At 43.2% G+C, this 20,741-nt stretch overlaps 1 protein-coding gene across 5 annotated transcripts in view; it reads left to right on the forward strand.

The window, feature by feature from the left end:
• The window catches only part of NOD2 (nucleotide binding oligomerization domain containing 2), a 379,168-nt gene that overhangs the window by 175,478 nt on the left and 182,949 nt on the right, over positions 1–20,741 (forward strand). For all 5 annotated transcript variants that reach the window (XR_013603462.1, XR_013603461.1, XR_013603463.1 and 2 more), the window contains exon 5: positions 18,877–18,960. Coding sequence is in view for 2 of the 5 variants with exons in the window: in XM_078668543.1 (XP_078524669.1) it covers positions 18,877–18,960 (84 nt within the window). In the remaining 3 variants the exon portion in view is untranslated. The remainder of the gene's footprint in view (positions 1–18,876; positions 18,961–20,741) is intronic.

Here is a 20,741-nt window from a genome sequence, read left to right on the forward strand (position 1 = left end):
TGATCAAGCCATACATAAAGGTACTGCGCTGCCATGCAAGATAAAGTTGTATATTATACAGTGCTTTAACAGTGAAAGTGGATTCTACCTAGTTTACAAAGTAGAGCTGCCGATAATCATAACCTACAAAATAACACTGTGAACAGAAGTGGTGTTTTAAAAAGCCAATTGGCATTTAGACAAAATGAGAAAAATTATTTATTGAATGCCCTGAAGAGAATCATCATACAACTGCACTCAGTAAAGGTGGCTCAAGGAGAAGTTTTCAAGGATGCTCTTACTGAGTCATCCATACCCCTAGTAGCTCAGTTGCATAGTCGGGCTCTGGATAATTACAAAGGTCTTCAAAGAATGAAGTTCAGAGAATGCCTTTCGGAAGGGTGAAAAATTTCAGATGGCTGTGAAGAAAGTTTTTTTTCCAGCTCTCATTAAAGATGAATCAGAGGCCAGCACGTCGTTAGCTCTCACAGACAAATTGCAAACACCAAGTCAAAAGGAATCACCCACGGTGTCCGTAAGTTCTACAACACTGCTGCGTTCCCGAAACCACCACCACCTTTCGATACTGCTAAAAAGCTAAATATTGGCAATAGATGGTCTACGTGGATAGAAATATCTGATGGTTTAATTGATGCACTTGAAGAGACTGGTAACAAAAAGATTATTAAGTATCTCTAAAATCTCGCTGGTGATGGTGTGAAAGAAAATGATGCAAATTGACTGAGAAATTACGTATTCTCAGAATAAAGAAACGCTGAATCTAATGTTCAATCCAGTACCAAACATTGATTACATAAGATATATTTATAGTCAAGAACGCCAAAGTGTTGGTGAAACCATTGATGAATATGTGGAGAGACTTGATAAGCTCATCAAACATTGTAAGTTCAAAGAATTTATTGATACGGAAGCTATGCGACTTAGAGTTATTGATGGATGCTTGTCAGATTAATTCAGATGACGAATGCTGAGAGAAACTCTTACGGCCAGATTCATCAACGTAAAATCGGCTCGCAACCCTTTGCGAGCGCAATTTTTGCATTTGGGATTCATCATCCCAAATGCAAAAATCGCTATCATAGAGTTCGCAATTTTGCGAGGAATTGCATTTAAGGAATCTCTATTTGAGATTCCTTAAATGCAATTCATGAAACATTTAAAAATTGCGAATTCGTAATTTTGGGCCGCTATTTACCGCGAAGTCAAACCTCGTGGTAAATAGCGGAAACTTAGAAAAATGCACTTAAGTGCATTTTTCTAAGTTGTATGTTACACACACACATGTCCTTGGGACATGTGTGTGCGTAACACCAGCGTGCAATATCATTTCAGGGGTGCAACAGGGTGTCCTTTGGACACCCCTGCACCCTTGAAATCGCAAACTCAAAATGCGAATCGCTAATAGCGATTCGCACACTGATATGTCTTCCCATTCATTCCTATGGGCCTTAGGCCCATAGGAATGAATGGGGAGTTATTCCTTATTTGCAATTAGCAATTAGCTAATCGCAAATAAGGAAGCTGTAGAAATCGCAAAATAAATTGCGATTTGTACATGAATCCCGTTTTGCGAGTCTGTAATAGTGATTCTTTAATAATCGCTATTACAGACTCGCAAAACGGGACTTTGATGAATCTAGGTGTTAGTCTGGAGCCAGTGTTGATAGCTGCCGGAGCTGAAGAGCGTGCTGAAAGACAAGCCACTGACAAGAAGGCCAGAGGTGCCCAAAGTGAATCAGTCATGAGCAGCAAAAGTAAGCAAAAGACTGAAGGACAACATGTGCTATCTACAATTGACAAGAAGTTATGTTTTAGATATGGATTTTTGTTTCCACATTATTGTTAATGTCCCGCCATTTGACAGATATACAAAGGGGAAGGGAAAGAGAACCATTTTGTGATAGTTTGTTAATTAAAAAAAATCAAGTGTCGTGGCGCGTAGATAAAATGGCTGCCAGAACATTCTGGAGGCAACGTCAGATGCAACTTCACAAGGCCAAGAGGCGACATCAATTGAGATAAATTGACATTGAACAAAGTCAATTGTCTTCTAAATCATTGTCAAACAGTTTGTCCGCCTCAGTATTCAGTGAAAGTGAAGAAGATGGCTGCGCCATGTCAAAGTTTACCTCTGCGAAAAGAGTGCATGTTGAATTGGCCGTGTGCAAGAAAAAATGATAGAGAAAAGTTGACATGCCAAAGCAAAAAAAAGTCATACAAACATTGTCCGAAAATAATATTAAAGATAAATGACTGCTCGATACCTTTTGGCACATCAATAAATATAATGCCTGAGGAGAAATATGCTGAATTGTCTCCATTCCCTTGCCTTTCACGATCGAAAAAAAAGTGTACACTTGGGCTGCATTGCCTCCCATAAAAAGTCAAGGTTCAGCAACATTGAGACACAAGAAAACGAAGGGGCAAGCACCCATCCATGTGCTCCAAGGTACAGCAGCAAGTGCCTGTGTGCTCAGTTTCAGTACCGCTGTTGTAATAGGAATGATTTGTGTGAATTACAACCTGAATGCTCACCACAAAATAGCAAGTTAATTTCCTTCATTGTTCTATGGTTTGGGAAAGCTAAAGACTATGAAAGTGTAGTTTATTATTAATGATGTCCATCCTGTTGCTCCGAGACATAGATAAGTTGCTTTTCATTTTTAAGAAGCTGTTGAAAAAGTACTTACTTAAGCATGACATTATTGAGCGTTCAACTGGTCTGATGCCCTGGGTGTCTCATGTTGGTAGTGCACAAAAAGGACACTGAAGGAGCTGAACCCGCATGCATTGGTATGCACCAAACAAAAAAGGCAATTGAACGAGAACGGCATCCAGGTCTCCATGTTGCTGACATGATAACCCCACTACATGGTGCCAAGATTTATTCTTGCCATGATTTAACTAAAGCTTATCAGATGGAACCCAAAGAACATTGCAGGTATATTACAACCTTTGCTACACACATTTGCCTGTTCCAATATAAAAGACTGTTTCAATGTGTCATTAGCTACATACCTTCTCCAAGACACCATTCAAAATGTCATACAGCGGATTGTGATTGCATTCAACTATAGCAATGACACACTGATTTTTGGAGCAACACAAAAGGAGCATGATAAAGCTCTCAATGTATGTTGATTACTGACTGATGCAGGCCTGACTTTGAATGCAGAGAAGTGTGAGTTCCAAAAGACTAGATTAAAATTATTTGGCCATATCTTTTCTGATTGGGGTATGACACCCGATCCTGCAAGTGCTGTCTAATGCTGATCCCCCACAAGATGTTTCAATGATACATTCTTTTTTGACATGGCTGTTACTATTCAAGATACATTCGAGATTTTGCGACCATAAGCGCTCCCTTATGACAGTTAACAAAGAAAAATGTTTCATTCAGGTGGTCACAGGCATGTGAGAGAAATTTCAAGAAAATCAAACAAGCCATTGAAACTGCTACTGAAATGGCCTATTTCAATCAAAATCTTCACACAGAGGTTGTTGACGCTAGCCCTGTTGGTTTAGGTGCTATCCTGGTACAGCACACCAGACACCCTAATGCTCAAATGCATATTGTGGCATATGTCCAGTAGAAGTTTCTCCCAAACAGAACGTGTTTACTTTCAACCTGAGAAAGAAAGTTTGACCATGTTATGTGCTTGTGAACATTTCCATGTATTCTTGTATGGAAAGCTCTTTACCCTGGTCACTGATCATCAAGCTTTATGGACTATCTTCTGCAATCCAAAAGCCAAGATGCCTCCTCGCAATGAACGGTGGGGTCTCTGATTACAAGAGTATGATTGACCCATTGTACATCATCCAAGGAAGGATCAAAACCCTGCTGACTACTTTTCCATAGTGCCTACACAAGGTCATTCCATCAAAGGCGGCTGAAGCCTTCATTAATTTAATTTTAAGTCAAATACGTCAATTGCTATAGTGTTTGCCCAGATCATCACTGCTACAAGTCATGGTAGTGACATGCTGAAGTTGAAAGATCTAATTACATATCAGTTGTGGGAACCGACATGCTCAACCGCTCAACAGTGCTGGTGAATACCAAAAGTACAAAAACGTTAAAGGTGAACTGTCTTTAACTCAGGAAAGAGCCATATTGCAAGGGTCAAGAATCCTAATTCCAGAGAGTTTAAGACAGAGGATAATTTAAGTGGCTTACAAAGGACATAGTGGCATTGTTGCCACCAAGAGAGCTCTCTGAGATCAACTCTGGTTTCCATATGTAGATGAGAGGGTTGAAAAGAAACTCAAGGGCTGTCGTCTATGGAACTAACTCCCTAAGCATGCATGGGAGAGAATAGCCATCAATTTTGTTGGTCCACTCGACAATGGACATCATTTGATGGTAATTGTGGATGAGTACTCTTGATTTCCATTAATAGAGGATCTCTCATGCACAACTCATGAGCGAGTCATTGAGAGACTTGACGACATTTTTGCAAAATGGGGCATACCAGTCATTTGAAAAGCTTCTTAAAAAGCACTGTAAACAGTGAACAGAAAAAAACTCTGCATTGAATCATTTTCTAGACCACCAGTGAGTATATAGTGTATAATACTACAATGAAATGATTGAAAATGCCCTCAATTAACAGGACTCTAGCTGTTGCATTCAGGATATATTGTATTCTCTCTATTGCAATGAATGGTATAGCCAGGATTGATGGCTGTCCCAAAGTCTTTACATGGAGGACGCAAAAATCTTTCATCACTGCAACTCTGGAAAAAAGTCAAAAACATCAAAATGTGCTCAAGTTGTAATAGGTAAAATAAATCTCTCTTTGATACATTTGAGGAGTTGAAGAAAATTCTGCATATTTTGGGATTCTCCTCACAATTGAAGGTAACAGGCATTATCCCAATGATAAAGGCCATAGTGGTAGTGGATAGATTGGGACATCAGATTGTTTTGACTTGCTTTCCAGTTTGGTGGGATTCAACTTTAGAAAGTTTACTGGCATCCACCAACATATGGCTGACAAGGTCACACTAGCAATTCAACAATTAGGAGTTTGTTGTTAAGCTCACCAGATCCTTGGTCTCTTTCACATATAGAAAGACATTGATGTTGGAGCAGGAGTCTAAAACAGTGCTTAAAAGCAAGGATGTCAAGCTGGCGGACGCTCCCTGTTCCTCTTGTTTGAAGGAAGTTTCACAGTGAGGCATGACAACTGCTTGTGACTGGAAGGACAAAAATAAGCGCTCTATCTCTTGACTTTGAGGAGACAGTAGTACATTGTAGAACATTATTATATTAAATGTAATGTAGATATTTCCCAAAGTAAGACCAGCTATTTGACTATCTTAACACTGTTGAGGAAAAAACCTAAAACGAATCCTAAAATGCAACTGGTTTTACCTTTTGGATTCCAGCTCTTCTGATCTATAAGAGGCAACTTTAGGTAGGTAAACATTGGCCCAGCTTGTGATAAATAAAAAATAGGATAATCCCTGCTCAGTTGGTGGGATAGCTGCATCACTGATTTTGTTTTACTGTTATGTTTGTGGCATTTGTATAGCTAACAGTCTATCATTATTATAGCCTTGTAGCATTCTTGGCTGTCCCTGGGCATAATTCTGAGATTTTTATTGCAGCCCATGGTCTACCTCGTCCTTCTTTGATGTGATTTTTTGGGTAACGTGTGTGGTGTGAGGTTGGGTGCTGAATTCATAAATCACCAGTGGTCATATTGGTTGACATTTGGCAAAGCCTTATTTTCCAAGCTGTGAGCATATGATGTTGGTATTAGAGGTGGGTGACTGAAGAGCTTCACTTTAGTGATTCATCCATCTTGTAACAACATAGGGAGCGTTTTGCTCATGTTATTCATCAGCAACTTGGAACTGGCCCCTTCAAGCATAAGACATGTTTTAAAATCACAAAGTGGGTAGAATATTATTATTGCATATTAGCCATTAACTGCAGTAGCTACAATACTGAACTTGTTAATAAATGTAATCTAATATCAAACTTTGTTTAATTGCTGTAAACCAAATGTAGGGCTCCCTCTCTTTTGCTCTCTTTCTCTGTGTGTCTCTATTACAATGTAATTAAATACTCCAACACCACAGTAACATTTTAAATCACCTTTGGTCCCTTACTGGAAGTGACAATAAAAAATTAGCTAGCATTCGCGCCAAGAATTTTCAATTCTATTAAGGACAAGGAGGCGAGGATTATGCTTCTCTTGCTATTTATTGCCACTCACAGCAGCCAATCAAAACGTTTTTGTAGTCCATGGACCTCTTTCTTTGCTCGAACAATAAGTCCAACAAGTAGTAAGTCCAAACAACATCCTCCAACATGGAAGAAAAACAAGATGCAGACGTGAACGTCATCTTTAACCAGAAGTACTCCTACTCCATCTTCTTCTCAGAGCCCGAGAGAAGGAAATACAAGAAAACATGTAACTTCTGCTTAAACAGAAAATTCAATACATACGGATGGGCAAATATTACAATACTGTAATTCAACCGGGTGGGATAATCCTCGCCTCCGTGTAAATACTCTGCCTGTGATGTCTAGAGCTTTAACATTGGAAGAGCATCTACATGCAGAGAGACATAACGGCATGGCGAGTTTCGAAGAAAGTTGCTTCCTAGTTAACAAATTATTGTGCGGCCATTGATTGAATAAGGAAAGAACAAGAGAGACGTCCCACAAGGAAGAATATTTCGGCTTGGGAGGATTTGCTGCTCTAATACCTTTCAATAGTTTGCATACTAGTGTATGCATCCCTACTGGTTTGCTCTCAATCTGGGAATGACCAGCCGAAATGGCCGAACGGAACTTGTTAATAGACCGGTATGCCAGACTTTCAGAAGCCTTTTTTGACAAAAAGTTTACAACATAGGGTAAATCTGCCCCACATGGGAAACACGTGCTGTTTCACGCACCAACGAACCCAACCCTTTCAGGCTGAAGAATATCTTTTCTTGGTTGAGGTTGATAAAGGCTGAAGCTTGTTCTGAAAATCCTGGCATTTGCCAACATTCCCAGAAAGTCTCCAGGCCATCAGGGACAACTGCACCTCTCCATAAGGGCCCTGGAGCATTGTTGAGGACCGCAGAATCATCCTGGGGGAGTCGCAGCTCGCCTTTAACAATATTGGGAAACAAGGCTGCGACTTCCACAGCGGAGTCACTAAGATCACCTCCGCCCTCTGCTGCATTATCTGCGTGAACACCCGAGGAATCAGAATGAAGGGGGGAAAGACATATTTCAGGTTCAGGTACCAGTCCTGGGAGAAGGCATCTGTCACCAGAGCCAACGGATCCAGGCTCCAGCTGCAAAACTTGGTCATTTGACGATTCAATCTAGAGGCAAACAGGTCGATCTCACAATTTCCCCAGATCGCCTGTAGCCACTGGACTATCTCGGGCTGGAGTTCCCAATCCCTGTAATCCTTGAGATGCCTGGAGTTCCAGTCCGCCACTACGTTCGACTGACCCGGAACGTGCTCAGCTATGACCGAGGTCCGGTGACTCAGGCAGTAATGCCAAAAGTCCTTCGCTATATCTACTAGAATGGAGGACCTCGTGCCTCCCAGCTTGTTGATATACTGAACCGCTGAGATGTTGTCCATCCGCAAGAGGATGAAACACGAGACGCGTTTGGGTGACAGAGTCCCAATCGCGAACGACCCTGCTAGAAGTTATAGACAATTGATGTGGAGATCTAGTTACCGGAGGGACCAACGCCCTCCTGTAGTAATATTTCCTCAACGAGCCCTCCAGCCCCAGCGGCTGGCGTCGGACTCTATGACAACCTCCGGAAGGGAGCCAAAAATAGCTCTGCCGTTCCACGCCTACACGTGGGCAAGCCACCACTGGATCTCCTCCCGTACCTAAGAAGAAAGAGGGACTAGGTCTGTGTAAGAGAGGCCCTTCTGCAGATGTTGAATATTTAACCTTTAAAGGGCCCTGGAAAAATCGCCTGAATGGAGATGCCAGAAGACCCACTATTCTGGCAATCACCCTCAGTGAGACCATCTTTTTGGATAGCAGGGAGCACAACTCCTTTTTGATATCCCGAAGTTTGGTGCTGGGAAGACTCAACTGATCAGTTTTGAGAATTTATGACGAAGCCTAGAAAATCTATTATTTGGGAAGGGAACAGAACTAATTCGGATTAGTTGATGACGAACCCCATATTTTGTAACGTAGCAATGGTCATGCGCAAATGTTGAACCGCCAAGGCTGGAGATTGCACCATCATTAGTATGTCATCCAGGTAGACTATCATGCAAACTCCCTGTTCTCTGAGGTATGCTGTCACTGCTTTCATCACCTTGGTGAAGCACCACAGCACTGAGGAGAGTCCGAAAGGAAGGACCAAATATTCAAATCATCGGTTCCGCCATTGAAATGGCAGGAACCGGCGATGGGGAGGAAAAATGGGAATGGACAGATAGACGTCCTTCAGGTGTAGACGGACCATCCAGTCCCCCTGTTTCAGGAGATCCACCAACAGATGGGTGCCCTCCATCTTGAAATGTCTGTAAGTCATATAATTGTTGAAATCCTTTAAATTGAGTACCAACCTGTAACCTCCGCCTTTCTTCTGTACCAGAAAAATATGGCTGCAAAAACCACAAGGGCCCTCGTCGCAATACACTATCGCATGTTTCTGCAGCAATTCTTCCGCTCGGAATCTATAAAATCGCCCTCTTGTTGGGAAAAAGAAAGCTGCCTGTGGTATCTGTCCTGATAAGGGACCTGAAAGAAATCTAGATGAAACATCCTGAGATAGTTGAACCCAATTGTGATTGAAAAACTGAGTACGACCCCCCCAAGGGTAGTAGAAATTTGTCTGGAGCTCTTAACTGAGGGCTCAGGGGCTTGGATGCCCCCACGATATGCTCCTCTGTTGAAACGCCTCTTGTTAAAGCATTGTCTGGTGGGGTAGAAGGTTCCCCCATGGGTGGAGTCTCACTCTCCTCTGCCTCGACTGAAGTCTCCTCTCTGAGTACCTTGGGAGAATTGACGGCCAAACGTGCGTCCTCGGCCTCGTCTGGCCTTGTTGAGAACACCAGCCTGAAAGACTCTTTTGATACCCGACTGTGCTTTGTCAAGAGTTGTGAAGGTGCCCACACACTTGGCCATGTCTTTGACAAAACGTTCCCCAAACAGGTTACCGTCCGCCAATGGGCTTGGCTCCGCTGCAGCCAATTCTGTGAGATTGAAGTCCATGCGCATAAGAAGTGACTTGGGCCGCTCCATGGAGATGGCGCAGTTGGCGTTACCCAGAAGGCATATGGCTCTCTGTGTCCACCCAGCCAGGACATGGGGATCCACTGCTGTACCGGATTCTTGCGCCTCTAAGGCAATTTCTAAGATCTTTGCCAGAGGGCCCACTACATCTAGGAGCTTGTCCTGGCACCCTCACCAGGCGCGATCAATACCCTTCTTGGGACCTTTGGCAAACTTTTTCAAGAAGGTTAAAAGACTGGAGCCTATATGTGGGGTTTCTGCCACCTTATCAGAAATATCCAGACTGGGACACTCTAAGCGGAGTCTGTTCCGCACCTCCTTGTCAAAGCTTCTGCGAAGATTGTCATGTAAATATGCCGCAACCTCGGGGGCAGGTAACGAGTCAGACGAATTTGGGTGAACTATATCAGCTGGGTTAAAATTGAAGGGGGTGGAGATGACTTGAGGTGTTAGCACATTTTTTTACTTCTTGGCCCTCTTCTTGGGGGGGACTCGTCCGGGGTGTCTGTTCCCGTGGTATCTGTGTCTGTATCAGTGTCTGGGATCTTGGATCTGCCGGTGTCTGGGGCAGGTAGGAAGGAGAGGATGGAAGAATGAGGCCAGGATTTATATTGGGGTTCTAAAGCCGAGACGTCCTAGGGAGGTTCTGCCAGAGCAGTGAAACATGACGTTTTGTGAATTTTTCTAGCTGTTTCGTTATTGGTTTCAATGCAGTAGCTAGCGCTTGCTGCACAGTCCCAGGAACTGCTTTCTCAAGGGCCTTGTTGACCGACTCCTGGTCCGAGGCTTCTAGGTACTCAAAAATGTTGTCTTCTAGGGAAGGGATTGCAACTTCCTCCTCATATAAGTTATCATCCTCTTCATAAATGACCCAATCCTCCATTGTGGGTCAAAATTTGTATATATATATTTGCTCATGAGGTGAGACACTGAGGGGAGTAAAAGGGGAGCCAACCCACAGCACAAATAGTCAATAGTCAATAGTCAAGCTAATAGCTCCTCAGCATAAGCTGTAGCACTGTTCTTGCAGCCCCCAGGGCGTAATTGGAGCCAAACAGCAAAATTCTGTAAAGGAGGTGTGCACCCTCCAGGCCCTGAACGTTCTGCCAGCCAGCCAGGCGTAACAGGTGTTGCTCGGTGGGGATTGAGGGAGAATAAGCAAATTATAATGAAAAACGGGCAGTAGCGGCGTGCGTAGCCCAAACCCTACTAGAAAATAACCCAATTGGGCTACGCACATCTCAACCTAAAGAAACAAAAGAAAAACCAAAGGGAAAGCTCCTCACGCTTTCGGCTAATGAGGGGAGCCTCTGCGCGTGTTAATACTCATGCAATCCACCGCCATAGGCAGCGCGGTATCAAGCAGCTCCCCAGCGGGAGTATGAAGAAAGCTGTGCGAGCGACCGTAATCGCTAACTGTAGTTCCGCTTTGGCAGGAAATTCAAAGATGCTTTAGAAGCTGGGAAACACCGGCATGAAACCGCATACTCCCGATGGCAGCAGGAGTGCGGAGGTTCGTGCTGATATAACAATGTAGAGTACAGTTAATAAAATCAATACCAGAATTCAGAGTAGGCAAAGCAAAGCAAACACAACACAATAGTTGCGTTCAATCAATTAAAGAGCGGCGCATGCCTAATCGTATAATAACAATTCATATATCTTAATCAAAATGCCAAATGACAGAGGAATACACTTAACTTCCTGCGTGAGCAGCAAAGAAAGAGGCTCATGGACTAGTTATGGTGGCTCTTATAGGGTCATACAGGAAGTGACATATGACTAAAGCATCATGGGATGTGTAGTTGGTTTTGAACACAAAAACTTTTTCATTGGCTGCTGTGAGTGGCAATAAATAGAAAGAGAAGCATAATACGAAGCCTCCGGTCCTGTAATTAAATTGTGGAAAGAATATTGTTATGCCAGCAAATCTACATGTTTACAAGTTTTGAATCTTTGTGCTAAAATTTGCTTTGGCACAGATTTAAATAGCCATGTAAGAACATGCCTCTGACCACACAAACTTTTCTGAATATTTTGCAAGAAAATAACATGTTCTATTAAATTAAAGTATAGATATTTTTCGTTTTTTAATACAGTTTTTTGTGACCTTAAACAAGTTAAACCATGTAACAAGTATGCTTAATTGCTCAGCTGACAATTCTTTTTGTTTATATACTCCTATCTGTCATACCGTGTTTTGTGGCCATGGGGCGGTCAGAGGCTACTGTGGTCGAACCATCAGGGTTGAGATTGATTGCCACTGGTGTCCTTGGGCCCATCCAACTATGGCTCTGCCAACTGAGCTAAGAACCATCCCTTCCACACTTCACTTTCAGGGTAGCACCGGGGACCAGTCACAGCCTTCGGAGGAAGATAGTGTGGCTTTGCTTGAGCTGAGAGCTCTACAATAAAATTAATGTCCAGCCTATTGCTTATTTTTGAAAGAAGGAAAGTACTTTATTAACACAGTTGTACTAAATTCAACACTTCTATGAATACTCAAGTCCGTGACTCCGTGCACTTTCTCATGTATGTGCTATACCCACCCACTCCATCTCTGTTCACTCCCAGGCTATCTCCATAAGTTCTGGCTTCTCACTGACTCTAAGAGCTGATTCAAGCTCAGGAGTGTTTTGGTTACCCACAGTTCAAAAATGCACTCTGCTTTAACCCCTTCACAAGATAGGTGAGTTCTCACAGGTCAATTTGCTGTGGCCACGCACCCCAGAGTGGCTCACCCGTGCCCTCAAAAGAGCCAAGGAGAACCGGCAAGTCTGTGCCTGTGTTTAGCGGAGCCGGGTTCAGGCATTATTCAGTAGCGCATCTGCCTAGCTTCTCTGGGGATTTGTCCTCAGTCAATCTGATGAAGCGGCTCTACCAGAGAAGCTGCAACTCGCAGGTTGGATGATCGGCTATCATAACAATGTGTAACTGAAGGAAGGTGCAGTCTGGTTAGTTCTCAGCAGTTTCAGTCCCAACTGGTACTTCTGTGTTAATGCAATTACAGCCTTGATTTTCCTTTGGCAATCACACAATCGTGGTGTGGCAGTTCCATCCAGGAACTTGAGTGAAAGTCTAGGGGTGCACAGTCACAATTGCCCCTCCCAAACTGCTCTAGTGCAGCATGATATGTTGTGGGGGCCCCACCACCCCACTGGTGATGCACTGGACCTTGCAGTTTCCTGGACACTCTCTCATCCAGGGTCAAGCAGGTTTCTTCCTCTCAGCTGGCAGAAAGGAAGCCAGCCACCTCAGTACAGGTTCACAGTTGCTCTGGAAGGAAATCCATACTTGAGGTGATGTTTCTGCAACTTTGAGAGACTGGCTGTCAAGCGGACAATAGTCCTGGTTGAAGAGCCGTCCTTTGGGTAATCTGCAGGCACTCGCTTCCTTGGCCTTAAAGGAATTGGACCTGGAACAAATTGGGGTGATTTGGCTCCAATTTGTGACACCATATCTAGACATTGGATGGGCTAGTACTTCTTTTAGTTATTCTTTCCAGGCTGTTCTGCACATATAGCCTTTTTGTAGAATAAGGTTTCTCATGATAGATAGCACTGAGGCTGTCTCTGTCCTGGACCACCCACAGCAGAGGCAAAAAAGAGGTGTGGGGATTCTGCACCTGGATGTTATCAGTCAACTGAAGGGCTTTCATCAAATAGTCTGCATTCCCATCCCTCACCCGTACGATTCATCTAGTGGTAGTGTTCAGGAACACTAATCATCAGCTCCTCTTTATCCAAAAGGCTCATATAAGTTTTTAAAGCAGCCCTATCTCTGTTTGCTTGTCTGAGTCTCCTCCTTCCTGCTACAGGAAGGCAAGTGCTGCACACTACCGCCGTCTGGGAGCATAGGCCTCACCCACTATTTTGAAAAACAAAGAAGAAATCCCGCCTCCAAGTCCAGCTATAAAATATAGTCAACAGTATATCAAATATGTTCTATTTATACTTCAGATTGTTCTTTTTTCCTTATTCTCCTGGATAATCAATAGACATGCAGGAGATCAATAATATACTTTCAACTTTCAAATCATCAAATGTATACAAGTTTTATCTTTGATAGAACTTTAGCTCTGCGACGAGGGAGTACATTTGTGCACAATGAGACATATTAATTAATAATTCCTGATTTCATATCACTTATTTCCGAAATAGCTGTGACACTACCACTTGGAGTGGTCCACCGCAACCAACCACTTGAAAAAATCATATACACTGTGAACCAAGGAGTGTCCAAGTAAACAAAAGAATTTTAGCACACTTTCTGCTATTCAAAATGTAGACAAAGAATTCTCAGCAGACTTGCTTGATGATTTCATCCAACAGTCTTTGTTTATTTTTGATTACTTCATAACATCCACTTGCATTGGCGAATCAATTTTCAGTCATCCATAGAAATTGTTCAAAGGCAACAATTATTTTCCAACTGCTACAGCCCTTAACTTCTAAGATCAGACGAGATCAGGTGCTTTCAGGGTGGTATGGCCGTACCACCCTGAAAGCACCTGATCTCGTGTGTGCTTTTAGAGTGGGCTAAAATTCGTTTGTTTACTTGGACACTCCTTGGTTCACAGTGTATAAGTTTTATCTTTGATTGGTGTCTCAGAGCCACCAGCACTAGAACCACTGGCACACCAATCAAAGATTAAAACCTGTATAAGGTTACTCCAATATGTAAGAAAGAAAAAAAGACAATTTGTACTATGTAGAACAGATGAGTTATTGACAAACTTTTGAAATTTGATAATTCTTGCTAATCTGTCTTTATCACCTCTTTTGGGGTGGTTTGTTAAGGATGATCCATGTTATGCCTCTATACACGCTCACGGCTAGCTTGAATCCAGTGGCACAGTGAGCACAGAACCCACGTCTGGGCATAACCTTCCCACTTAAGGCAACAAAAGCAAAAAGAACAAACGATGGACAGAATGTTGAACAAATCAAACAATCCACCCGAGCCACAGATCTGGGTTTAATCCATCATTTCTTTGCTCACCACTCCACCCGAGTTTGGACCCTGCCTTGTGCAAATCAGTCTTGACCCTGCTCTCCAGGGGAAGAATCCTGCTTGAACTGCCAGGAAAGGTCCTCCCTAGGCCAGAAACAAGCACCCTGGGACCAGTTTCGGAGTATCAACCCTCATCAGCCAGGCTAGCTTGAAACCAGTGGCACAGGGAGCACGGGACTCAGGGAGTCATTGTAACAATCTAGTTGTAATTGCATGTGTTATAAACGCTGTTTCCCACAGGCAGGAAGCACCAAATGGCCAAAGTAAAAAAAAGGCAACTTTCTAAAAGTAAAAAGACAAGAAAATTGACTTAATGCTGAAAAAAATCAAACATTCACCCCCAGTCAACCTGGGTTTAATCAATTTTTTGTGCTCACCACCCTACCCCAGTTTGGACCCAGCCATATGCAAATCAGTCTTGACCCTTCTTCCCCTCACAATTTCCAGAGGACCAATTTGCTTCCACCAAGAAATTAATCAAAGCTGGTCCCCTGGTGTCAAGTTGAATGGGATTCTAGAAGGTTATCTTTAATTGAAAAAAGCTGTACAATATAAGCTCCAGTGTGGTTTCTTTGTATAGGTTGATTGTGTGAACCACAGAAAAGGAAAAATAATTAAAATTAGACTCAAAACAGTATTTTTAGAGGCCAATGAATCGAAAAATCTCACAAAGGCTTAGGGCCTAGAGTTTGGCGGTCCAACCTCCTGGGGACCACATCAGCCCCCGCCAGCAGCCCACGGTGCTGGTGGTCCAACGACCACCATATTACGAGTTGACCATGTGACCAGTGGTGGTGAGTACTATTATTAAATATATTGAGGCCTGTGTGTGCATTTCAACTGAGTATTTGTCAGATACACACATATGCATGATATATGTGAAACAATACCATATACCTATTACCATAGTTCAGCCCATATGTGGGCAGTCCTGGCAATGGGTATATGGTACGAAAAGGATTCACCCAGAGACCGCCTCACACAGGGTCGTAATCCTTGTAGTACAGATCCTGCTGTGAAGGTTGGGACCCGGAGAATGGGATCAACGTTGGAATCTGCCTGGAAGAAGATAAAAAAAACAAAATTCTTCTTCATCGCCACCTTAAAGTAGGCAGTTGGACTGCCGTGGTCCGCTTGTGGAACAGGCAACTCCTAATACGCATAGCAGTGTAGCTCCCCTGCACTGCCCTATGGCGGCTACCTTTCACCGATCGTGAACCCGGCTGGCGGCAGTCTGCTGGCTATCTCGGCGGTCCAGCAGCAGGCTTTGCAAAGTCGATCCACCCTACACATAATACGGGGGTCGGACCACCGAGCTCTCCACACTCAGACCACCACTAGCGATATGGAGGTCAATGGGACCGCCAAACTCATAAAAAGGAACTTAATAAAGTACGAATTCTAAACAACTTATGGACACAAATGGTAAGAGACAATTTGTTATAGATTAATGCACATCAGATAGTTGCATCAGTAATGAAGTAAAGAATTACCGACTGTGAGGAATATAAGCAACAGTGTAGTTAGGCATTAATCAACAATATGTGGACGAAAAGAAAAGGAAACAAGTGGCAATTTATAAAGCCATTCAAGTATGTTTGGAGGCTTTACAGTTCGCAAAGAGTGAATCAAGCCTTACCAAACAACTGACAATCGGGACTCTGGTACTAAAAATAGATGTGATAGGATGCTCATGAATCAAAGCAAAGAGTTGCATCATCCTTAATCTGGCAGCTTTGAACAATTAGAGTAATTTGCCCTACTGAGGGCCTGATTATGAGTTGCTTGGTTAATTCTGATCTGGCCGTAAACCCCCTCTTTATATCAGTGGAGCCTCCTCAGCTAAGGTAGACGAGAGTCGCCCCACTGCTCTATGAGTAATACAAAAAATAAAATAATAATAAGACGTTATTATCATTTTATTTTTCTATGCAGGACTCGTAGTCGGGTCGGTGTGGGGCTGGGCAGAGTGAGGAGTGATTTGCACTCCTTAAGTGCACATGACTGTTTGGCTGGCCCTCTTGGGCTGGCCAAACATTCATGCGCACTTAGCATGTTCTCCACCTGGCTGTGTTTCACAGCCCGGTGGAGAATCTGCCCAGGCTTCCAGCCACTGCCTGAGCGGCCAAACAGGCCTCTCAAACCAATCACGACGCAGCTCATGCAGTGTCGTAATTGGCTGGGAGAGTCCAGGAGCCTGCGTGCTTCCGGTGCTGAGAGAAGAGGACGGAGGAGAGGCGTGCGATGGCGGCAGGTAGGTAAATTTATTTACTTATTTTTTCATCCCCCCGCCCACTACCTCTGTTCCAAAGCAGCCGCCACTGCTTTACACACAGGTTGGAATTACAAGTTACGTATTTAACGCATCTGATAATTCTAGGATGCGTTAAATAGCTCAGCCTTCCTTACATTTCTGCAGGTCAAACCAGCTGTATTTTAAAGAGAGAAAAACCATACGGTGTTTACTGTACCATGTGGAGTTTGGTGCGTTAAACACCAACATCTGCATGTTCTTCCCCAATAACTCCTGATAGGTGGTATTTATCTCACTCAATAAATACCTCTGGTATTGTTGTTTATAATGTGCAATAAATACCATGTATACTCCAAATCAGGGCCAACGAAAACTAACACATCGAAGAAGCAATACAGATTAGTTTGTGAATTACAGTTGCATAATCTGTTTTCCATATAAATGGAAGAAACATCTGACCATACGCCCTCTGTGCATTCTGGACTGGGTTATATTCTCATATGCGGATAAAATATTTAATATTAGTGCAAGGTGCAAAGGGCAGTGTATCTTATATAACAATACACAAAAAATCGTCCTTCAGGGAAACCATTTCACATAGCAATCAGAACCCACCTGAAACTCGCTGGCTTGTCAATGCCAGACTTGTGTGCCAATACTTGTGTTCTGCTGTTAAATGGCATCAGTTACTTTCCTATTTTCTGGTGAGGTTCTTTTGTGTTGAGCCACTTTGAGGCTTGGTGCTTATAAACGCCTGTGCAGCTGGGCAGAGCCTCCTAGAAGCGCCCCTCCCCCACCTGTTTTAAGGGGGTGATCCCGGGTCGGAGGATGGGCGTCGCCTGCTCTGCAGTGACTGCACACCCGGTGCCACATCAGCGCTCCTCTGATGTAAAATCCCCTGGCTGGTGCGCGTGTTTGCTCGGCCGGAACTCTTGGCCTGTGTGTGAGGGAACACAATTGCTTCTGTTTGGACTGCACGGCTGAGTGGGCGCCAAGAAGGATGTTATTGCTGTTCCAGTGTCACATCTCAACCTAAGGCATCCAATGAAACCGATGTTTACAGCATTAGGGAATTATACTACTGGTGAGCCTGCCAGTCTGGAGGGCAGGTGTCCAATGGTGTCCAGGTTCGATGCAAGTGTTGGAGCACTTTACATTGGCACTGGGCTTGCATATTGTGCTCTTGGAGGAGTGAGGGCTTTAGACACCAGATAAGACTGACCCCATTCAAGCTTCAAACCTGTGATAATGTTGGGTCAGTGACCCTGCAAGTGGTGTGCACGCAAGAGCTGCAAAGACGCTAGAAGAAAAGAAAAAAAAAGCCTGCGAGTGGTGCACGCGCATGCACTGCAAAGAATTTAAGGAATGCAGCAGGCACAGTGCGGGGCCGCTTCTCGCTTCCAAGCTCCCTAGGCCAGGGGAGAGAGTAGGCGGTACATGCCCCTGTCATTGGCCAATTGCGTGCTGTCTTTCTTAGAAAGACGCATGCAAAGGCCGATAGTGTTTGAGCAACAAAAAAATACACACGCACGAGCATGAGGTCCAAGTTGGAAGTCTTTACTAGAAGCCTTGCAGAGCAGCGCATGCACGCTGCCTCAGGCGAGACCTAAAAAGGACAGTGTACAAATCATAGTACCTGGTAAGTACCTTCAAAATCTGCATGTTAAGCCCAATTTCTTTCCACTGTGAGGCCGTCTTCCTTCAGTATGTTTGTGAATAGTCACTCTATCTAACGTCACCAGCAACTCAGTCTATGGGTCACAATTGATATAATCTGTTTGCTCTGTCAGATCACTACTGTATCTTACCGATTAGTGTGTATTTGGAGAAAAATGAATAATGAAAAGTTCCATATATTTCCATGAAAGGTTCTAAAATGCACCTGCACCTGATACATAGGTTCGTTCTAGTCAAAGGAAGGAATTTCTATGGATTTAAGGCATTAAATAAATTGCTGGTACCTTCTGAACTTTTTTGTTAGGCTATTTGTGCTCATTTTGCTTATTATGCCTACAGTCGGGCATTTCCAGTGTGATGTTTAGTGACAGCTTTGATATTAGGTTCAATCTTTATTGGTAAATTTGTGCAATGCTCAGAGTCAGACCCAGTTCAGGGGTCCAGGGCATGATAGCATGATGGCAGCCACTAGGAAATCCCTGACTGTTTTGTTCCTTAGAAAAGTGTCCTAGACGAAATTAGCATAACCTCTCCATAAGCTGGTACTTTCTTTTACAAATCCCATAACATTAAAAGATTATTGATGATTGCTGCTTGCTTTAATTGACAAAGTTTCAAGAGTATGCTGCGTTTATATAAAAGCAGCAATGCGATAACGTGCAAATCATGGTGTAAAATGTTTTTTTCCCTGTGTTTAGCTTGCGGGACAATAAAATCTCCGATAAAGGGATTGGTAGACTCCTCGATCAAGCTCTTCACTGGCAGAACTTTCAGAAGATAGCGTAAGTAAAATGTGGGTACCGGATTGGTTACTACTGGGAGAGGAGACTTTTCGTATTTTGAAGGTGAGCAAGCTGCCCCCTACAGCCTAGGATGCCACTCAACTGCACACTACAGGGGATATACAGGGAAAATGCCTCAATATTTCGTTACCAAATATACCAAAGATCCATTAGCATTGTTAGCGCCTGGTGAGACAATATTTTTTGGTGCCCCCCTCAATGACCACCTCCGCCACCAGGGCTGGACTGGGAACCGAAATTGGCTTCGCCGATTTTGTTACAGGGGGCCGATATTGCTGGCCCCAGTATCAAAACGGCCCCCGCGGGGCACAAAACCAGCCCCCACCCTGGCGGCCCACTGGGGAAACGCCCAGTGCCCACTATGGCCAATCCAGCCATGTCCACCACGGATTCCCACACAACCACCCTTTAACAGTCTCCATAACCACTCTCTCTTAGATGCATATTTAATTAGTTTTATAGTGTCACTCATACAAGCAAAGGGTGTCATAGCACTTTACATTACACACACATTACAGAGACAATAAATCATACATATCCAAATAAATATATAGGAAACATTACATAACACAGAGAACTATAAGGGGTAGGAATTATATGTCATCCATAGGTATGGTAATGGTAGGCAGTATAGTTTAGGGAGGCTTGGTCTGGAGAAGCACAAACTCTGAATTTAAACCATAACACCATGGCTGTGGGTTCTCTTTGATAATCAGAATTGATTTCCACCCAAATGAACCCTTTGTGCAACTTTAGGATAATGAAAGACTGTGGAAAGAAATCAATATGCTCTAATCTATTCTTGAAGTCTGCATTTCAGTTCTTCAATGGCAGTTAATAGCTCTCTGTTCTATATTAGGATGTTAACTTATAAACTGCAAGTAACAAAAGGAAGTCTCTGAGGAAAGCAATAACCCACTGGCCTATTTACCTTATATTCACTTTTTGATCTGCATAGTACACTTTCTTTGCAGCAGGCACATTTACACTCTGTGCTACCTTAAAATAAATCAAAACTTCCACTAGACAAAACTCCGGTCTCTCTCTAGGAAGTATATTAATCAGTGGAGTTATCTTGAAATTTTTATTGGTGTCTGAAATTTTTTGGAGGCAAGGAACGCGGAAGCATGTGCTTTTAAAAACAATATAAACTAGCAAACAGGCGCCCCTGTGCGGTCTGAACCCGGTGCGGTGGCACCGGTCACACCGGCCTAGAGCCGACCCTGGATCCATTAGAGGAGATGGGAGGGGGGGGGAATGGATATAACTGTAAAATCACATCAGTCCTTGATGTTAGAAGATATGTCAGAAGTGATGCTCTGCCAACTGCTGCCCAGTTTTTTCTTCTCTCCTTTAATGGTTATGTGTTTATTGATAACTGTATTTCTGTTAATTATTTACCTAAAATAGGGATGTGCAGCTTTTTTAGCATTTTGATTGTAATACATTCTCTTGCTTACAACTGTCACATGTTTGCAATTACAATTATGTATTGTATATATGTGATATATGCTCGTGCTGTATATTGCTGGTAAGTGTATCACGAAATTAAAACCAGTTTAAAGAAAAAGGATAGCGTAATTAAACCCAGTAGAAAGTGTGATTGGTGCTCATATGTACGCGCTTCGTTTTCAATGCTTAATTTGGCTCCAGGTGTGGCCCGCCAGCACTCATTTTTCCATAACAGATTTTGAATCAGAGCAAGAGAGAGAAAATCACAAGAGGGGGACTGAAGTTGGAAGAGAAATACATAAAAACTG

The sequence above is a fragment of the Lissotriton helveticus genome, chromosome 12 (genome assembly GCF_964261635.1).
Source record: "Lissotriton helveticus chromosome 12, aLisHel1.1, whole genome shotgun sequence".
NCBI classification, from domain to species: Eukaryota; Metazoa; Chordata; class Amphibia; order Caudata; family Salamandridae; genus Lissotriton; species Lissotriton helveticus.